Below are 7,500 nucleotides of genomic sequence, written 5' to 3'. Positions count from 1 at the left end.
GCAAAAAAAAAGAGAGAAAAAAAAAGGAAAAAGATCTTAACTGCCCAAAAATTGCACCAAAATTCACACTGACTCGGGTCGAGAAGTGATTTAATGCTGATTACTCGGAACTTCTTTGAGCAGGCGAGCGTGAGTGGTCTTTGATCGTTAAGGGAAATTATCTCGAACTTTCCCATAACCGGGATGAATTAACGGTTAAAAATGAAAGAAGTGGCTAGATTCGTAGCGTAGTTTCCTTGAACTTGTGTTTAGAATAATGGATTGGACTATTTATATAATTTTTGAATAATATTAGGGCTATTTTCCGTGAGGTGTATTGATGATGATGATGATGATGATTATGATGATGATGATGATGATGATAATGATAATGATAATGATAATGATAATGATAATGATAATGATAATGATAATGATAATGATTATGATTATGATTATAATGATGATGATGATGATGATGATGATGGTGAGAAAGATAATGACAATATTTCCGAAATATCGCTAACAGCAACAGTGGAATGATTGCTTAATATACATTTCAACAGCGTAGGCAATCACGGTGATATAGTTCCTGTGATTCTGACTATTTTGTGTGTCGCTTCCAAGCAATCACAACCAACAAGCGGCAGTTCCACCAGCTGTGTTGTGTGACAAGTATAGCTTTCCCTTTGCCAATATTGCACTAACACCGCTGCCAGCTGTTCTCCGGGTAAGCTGTAGCGAATTTTGGATTAAATATCTTCGTATTCAGTCCATCTTGTTGTGTATTTTATCCAATAGTGATGGTTTATGAGGAAGTCGGACATTGATTTGATTGAAAGCAGAATCATGATTTATAATCTTTAATTCAAATCAGGAAGGAAAGAATCGATGTCTAAGTATCTAATTGTTTGTTTGTATTTGCTTAATTGATCTTAATTTGCATACAATAGTAAATGGGGCGATATAGAGAAGACTTTGATATATGTTTGTATTGTTCTTACTTTCTGTTAGCATTTAACGAATGCGGTTTGTCCCGAAGTTGTATGCTTGCAATATTCATCTTAATAACACGTTATTTTAAGCTTCGTCCAGACTAATAACCGATATTCTGTATTTGTGAGAAATTCGTACACTGTTTTCGAGGCACACAGTTCACCATAACTGCGAGAAACTTTAAACGTTTTCTCTCAAAACCATCATCGTCTAAAGTTCGCAAGGAATGTAGACGCACCGACTCAACCACACCGTTCAGATCGAGAACATACTTTTCTTCAGTCCTTCAGAAATCGATTTCGTTTAGTTCTCACCCTGAACAATCCTGTAAGTGAACAGCCATCAACTTCATTCAACTTTCTACCTTCTATGTGTGGCTTGGTGATACCAGACGGTGCCCTAGATGTGGTGGGAAAAGCGAGCCCATTTTCCTTTCGACGGTTGGCAGTAATACGGTTTGTTGTTATTGCCAAGGCGTTTTAAGTATTTGTTCTCTCTTTCTCTCTCTTTTCTCGGATAACGGTTAATAGAGGCACTGTTGGCTGTTGCTGTTCTTGTCCGGACTTGTTCAGAGGAAGGGAAAAACGCGTTAGAAAACAAGGCGGAAACCTTGACTTTAAGGAAAAAGTGTTCATGAACCCTTGATAATTGCCCTGCGATGACAGCGCCAGCTGACGCGCCGTGGTCAGAGAATGTGTGTCAGGCAGCTTTGCTAACCGTACGAAGCCGCAACCAAGGAATCTCACTTTTATTATCAGTGATACTTAAAATCTTACACTTTTGGACGGCAGGGGGACATCTTCACTTAATTACTGGTATCTCTAATTACTGTACTGAAGTCGGGAAGACACCCTGCTTTCTCAGGTCGGGAGATATTACAAACAATTACTGATTTCCAGTCTACAAGCTGGGAAATCAGCTGGCACAGATCTGTGATAGAAAACCACACGAAAGTTGGACACAAAAACAACGAAAAACACAATCGATTCAAGAGCCCCGGAAAGGAAAAGAAAACCGGTGAAATCCGATTTTTCTTCCGTATCACTAAACTGATGTAATTCACCTCCTTTCTATCTGGGCCACTTTACTCCGAATCATCTCAGCAAATATGAAATGGATTTACGCGATTGGGAATTCGTCTGACACATTACTATTGCGTCCTTTTGAAAATCATTGACTGCCTGTCCACCGTAAAGAAAGGAGAATAAGTTGTTATAAAGGATGCGTATGCTGATGGGAGGGAGAGAGGGGGAGAGAAAGAAAGGGAGAGAGAGAGAGAGAGAGAGAGAGAGAGAGAGAGAGAGAGAGAGAGAGAGAGAGAGAGAGAGAGAGAGAGAGAGAGAGAGAGAGAGAGAGAGAGAGAGAGAGAGAGAGAGAGAGAGAGAGAGAGAGAGAGAGTGAAAGAGAGAGTGAGACAGAGAGAGACAGAGACAGAGACAGAGAGCAAGACACACAGAGAGAGAGAGAGGGGGGGGGGGGGATAGACAGAGTGAAAGAGAGAGTGAGACAGTGAGATAGATAGATATATAGACAGACAGAGATATGGAGAAATACATACACACACACACACACAGAGAGAGAGAGAGAGAAAGAGAGTGAGAGAGAGAGAGATTGACGGAGTGAAAGAGAGAGTGGGACAGTGAGATAGATAGATATATAGACAGACATAGAGAGAGAGAGAGAGAGAGAGAGAGAGAGAGAGAGAGAAAGAGAGAGGGGGGGGGGGGAGGAGAGGGAGAGGGAGAGGGAGAGGGAGAGGGAGAGGGAGAGAGAGACAGAGACAGACAAACAGACAGAGACAGCTAGAAAGACAGACAGATGCAGACCGACCGATACACAGAACGTCTATCCGGCGTCCGGACATGCGAACAAGCACACAACCAGTAGAGTTCGTAGAAAAGGAATGGGGAAAAGGTCCTCCCTTGCTCCCCCAACCCCCCCCCCCCTCCCCCAGAGCTATGCCACCGTCTCCCAGCCACACTGTCTGATCCCTGCGACCCACTGGCACACTTCAATCCATAGGCCTACCCTGCTTTCGTCCGTCATTCCCAGATTTCCGTGTTCCTTGTGTGGTTTTCAAGGCGAAATGAGCATCGTACCGATTTCACTCTACAACTCTACATATTCGAGTTTTGATCTTAGATGTCACTGAGGTATTTAACTACTGTATGAAGCTCTCAATCAATCAATTATTATGGATTTACACAAATTGCAATGTGAATATGCATATGTGTGTGTGTGTGTGTGTGTGTGTGTGTGTGTGTGTGTGTGTGTGTGTGTGTGTGTGTGTGTGTGTGTGTGTGTGTGTGACTGGGCGTTTGATATCTATTACTGATCTACTAAATAGATAGGTGGCAACCCCAACAAAAGGCCATCATTGTTCACACTTTTTCCGGACGCGCGTGACCACAACAAGTAATTTATAACAGAGTCGTTTTCGAAAAAAAAAAAAAAAAAAAGTACAAAAAATGGACTTGGCACGCAGCCTTGATCAGTGGGTAAGTCGACAAGTTCTGTAGCGGAATGAGCGAGACCAGCGACCTTGTGTGTAAGTATTTTGAAACATTTCTTCAGTCGAGTCATGTTAACAGCTCATTCTTAAGCGAAACAACAAAGTAACCCCTGGTGTGCGGGAAATGGCTTTCATCATAAGTATGATTCTGTGTATTTCCTTCCCCGAATTCCCTAGCAAAGAACAAACAGTTTTGCTCCTTTTTCTTCAGTGAAATGGGAGAAGTAGAGAGGAAAAAGGTCGTCTACTGATTTCGGGCTCAATTGCGCTCTTGCAGGGACTGAGAGAGACGACTCCTGGACAAAAGAGGCTACTGGGCTCCCGGACTACTGAACTGGGCAATGGAGACTACTGGGCTCCCGGACTACTGAACTGGGCAATGGAGACTATTGGGCTACCGAACTACTGAACTGGGCAATGGAGACAACTGGGCTACCGGACTACTGAACTGGATAATGTAGACTACTGGGCTACCGGACTACTGAACTGGGCAATGGAGACTACGGGGCTACCGGACACACGAGACTACTAGACGCACGAGACTTATGGACTACTAGACTGAACAAAAGGGAACTACTGAACTACCCGATACACTAGACAATTGAACTACACTAGACTAAACAACGTAAAAAATCTTCATTTTACACGTCTATAGGAAACAAATATTAGCCTAAAATCTCTACTGTTTTTTTTTTTTTTTTTTCAGTCTTACAATGATCTTTTCACTTGTTTTCTTAGCGGAACTAATTTCAACCCAAACTGCCCATGCCTCCAGTACATTTCCCTTATCTCTACAATACCGATAAACATACAGGGAAATCCATTGGCTGTTGTATGGAAAGTTTTCTGACATGATAAGGCGATTTTGCAAGGTCTCCGCGCAATGACTGGTGTATCAGTGACCATGAATGTTTGTCGTGCCAGACACTTCAGTCAACTTACATCAGGTGCCTTTTTTTTATTTACAAATCTATTGAAACATTGTATGATTGTTTTTTCCCCTAGTCTTTATATATATCGCTTTTTTTTTTTTTTTTTTTTTTTTTTTACTAAATTCCTGGTGTTTTTGTAAAATGTGATTCAGAAAAAAGGACCAGTGATTATCCAGGCATAATAACATAATTTACCTTTCAATTAATTCCGTAAACAATACGTGCAGTTAAATGTATGTAAAGACAAGCATACAACATATTCTGGAATCGAATAAGAGTAAAAATAGGAAAAATAACAGAAAAAAAAAAATCTGAAAGAGAAGAAGAAACAGAATAGCCAAGTATTGTATTGTTTCTTAGATGCTTAGCTGTGATGACGTAATCCGGTAATCGAACACAGTACTCACCTAATAAGGACAGTACGAACAGTTTCGTTGTCCAACCCATAGCGTCTTTAGTTGCCTGGTAGTTGTATCCACGCGCTAACTAGAAAAAGAGAGAGATAACGATTATTATATGTACTGTTATGTATTTACTTATAAATATAATATATATACATAGAGAGAGGGAGAGAGAGAGAGAGAGAGAGAGAGAGAGAGAGAGAGAGAGAGAGAGAGAGAGAGAGAGAGAGAGAGAGAGAGAGAGAGAGAGAGAGAGAAAGAGAGAGGGAGGGAGGGGGAGAGAGAGAGAGAGAGAGAGAGAGAGAGAGAGAGAGAGAGAGAGAGAGAGAGAGAGAGAGAAAGAGAGAAAGAGAGAAAGAGAGAAAGAGAGAAAGAGAGAAAGAGAGAAAGGGAGAAAGAGAGAAAGAGAAAGAGAAAGAGAAAGAGAGAGAGAGAGACAGAAATACACATTTAGACAGGCTAATATATATAGATTGATACAGATATATGCACACACAAGAATAAAAATATCTGATCATATCGTATATTGATATGTCATTCACTAAGTTAAATTGCCTTAATCTACAAGTCTATATACTTAATACTCTGTGACAACTTCCTCCGCCTTGGACAAATATGCATTCAAGCTGTATTTTGGACAGGAAACATTAATCAAACAGTCGTCACGATCAATGCATTAGCCCTCTATTGTCATGTATTACACAACAGTAGTCAATTGCAGCTTGCAACGGCTCGCCTAATGATTCTCAATTCCCAGCAATTCCGCAATCAGACTTCAGTTCGGTGGCCCCGTTAACCTGCTGTGGTTATTGTTTACTTGTGGAGACAAGAATGGTCTCAGCATCTTGTAGTGGGGGGAAAAAGTGCGTTGTGTTGCTCTGTTTAATGAATTCCATGGGTAATTTTAGATAAATAAGTTGATACACTTCGCCTTCTATATGTATATCTCTACTATTTTACCCATGGAGAACGTTTAATAAAGAAATGTCTATTTACTTCAGTATCTATGCACTTGTCTCTTATCATTTCATTCATAACGAACTTATATTCGAAAAATAACTCCATTCACTTCACTTCCATTATATCTATGATCTTACACATAAAAAAAATCAACAAAGATAAAAAGACTCGATTCATTTCACTCTCTTCTTTACCGAAATTAAAAACGAAAAGCGAGAGGTGGAAGGTGCCTCATCACTTGACAAATCGCTTTCCACGCGAGGAAAGCCGTAGCAAGTGTTTAATAACCGTAAAACGATTTTACCTCATCCCGAAATCTTTCTGGACTGTGACATTTCGTTGTAGTTCACGCGAAAAAGACCATGACCTACTTGCCACTCGCTAATATATTTACGCTCAGCTGAATGAACTTAAACAAAAGGGAGGATTTACGAGAGAAAAACAGAGATGAGTTACGGGAGTTTGGACACTCGTGCTTCCTCAGCCGACCGTGTGCGTGGCTGTAGCATTGCGTATACTTTGTTTTATGGCTTGCAACCGCGTCCTATAAAGATGACGGTTTTGTACTTTTTCGATGATGCTATTGGCTTGCAAGTTTTAGTTCATTTTCACGCTTTAAGCCTCGTACATCTGCCACGTGTATATTACATGAAGATTTTATTCCATACCTAATGTATTTCTTCGGAAGTATCTGCATAATGTATTTATACAATAGGGAGAGAAAAGTTATACCATAGCTATACAATACACAATGGGGTACGTTCAATCTTCTTTTCTAAGCTTTTGTCCTATGCTTAATACAAAGAGGTTCCTAGTAGAATGCATGGTCCAGTTACACTTTGTCTGACAGTGACTGGCCCTCTTGAAGGTTAATGGAATTTAGCAGTGTCATAACACAGAAATGCATGACGTCAGAATTGAGTACGAATCAGGAAGTAGCCAGATGCAAGGAGAATGTCGCGTGCCAAATTCTGTGCATGACAAAAGAAAAAGAAAAGAAAAAAAGGACTCGCATATATTGTTTAGATATAAGACTGAATATGCTAACAGAGGTAATCAGAGGATAGATATGTTTTTGATAACCTTCATTACTACTGTTGGTATCTCAAGTATTAACCAAGTAACATTCTCATTCAAGATATCTGATCAGATGCAGTATCATCGTTGTAATAAGTGATAATGCTGATTACGATATCATTACTTGAATTAAGCATGCACGAAAATAGTGAAAACGCACAGGAGTAATTGTAACGCAACATTTAAGCGAAAACAAAGTCAAATGCACTGTGTTTAGAGCGTGTTATAACGACGAAATACAAAGGGAAGCGTCTGAGCAGAGAAACACAATATACAAAGTAGGATTAGTGTGTTTCCTTTTGCCGTATCATCACGACAGTGTCTTGCGATCCACAATAGGAAGTGTCACTCATGGACCGTGAGTCCAACTTGGCGTTCACTCAGTACCTGTTCTGAGGCAGAGTCCTCGGTCACCAGCAGAGTCTGTGCTCAACGACAAAGTCCTGATCACCAGCCGAGTCCCTCAGCTGGCCAACTGTCCGCCCGCACACCCACTAAGCGACTGGCCGGGACGAAGGGACCCCAACGCCACCAAAGGACCTTCAAGGACCTTCCTGGAGGGAGCCCCGCCCAGCGCCAGCACTCCGACCCCGGCTGTCTCGGGGACCTGACACTTGCTCACCCTACCGCCAGGAGGAACCAC

General features: G+C 41.1%; 1 protein-coding gene across 15 annotated transcripts in view; it reads right to left on the bottom strand.

The window, feature by feature from the left end:
* Positions 1-7,500, bottom strand: part of LOC125028522 (flocculation protein FLO11-like) — a 106,203-nt gene that overhangs the window by 85,045 nt on the left and 13,658 nt on the right. For 14 of the 15 annotated variants that reach the window (XM_047617874.1, XM_047617875.1, XM_047617880.1 and 11 more), the window contains exon 2: positions 4,827-4,905. In XM_047617874.1, coding sequence (XP_047473830.1) covers positions 4,827-4,866 — 40 coding nt within the window. In that variant the 5' untranslated portion in view covers positions 4,867-4,905. Of the gene's footprint in view, positions 1-4,826; positions 4,906-7,244; positions 7,376-7,500 lie in introns of those variants that run through there. The other variant, XM_047617876.1, reaches the window with a different exon arrangement.

Source organism: Penaeus chinensis, chromosome 9 (assembly GCF_019202785.1).
Source record: "Penaeus chinensis breed Huanghai No. 1 chromosome 9, ASM1920278v2, whole genome shotgun sequence".
NCBI classification, from domain to species: domain Eukaryota; kingdom Metazoa; phylum Arthropoda; class Malacostraca; order Decapoda; family Penaeidae; genus Penaeus; species Penaeus chinensis.
The sequence above is the reverse complement of the archived record's forward strand: the minus strand, read 5'-3'. Positions and strand labels throughout refer to the sequence as shown.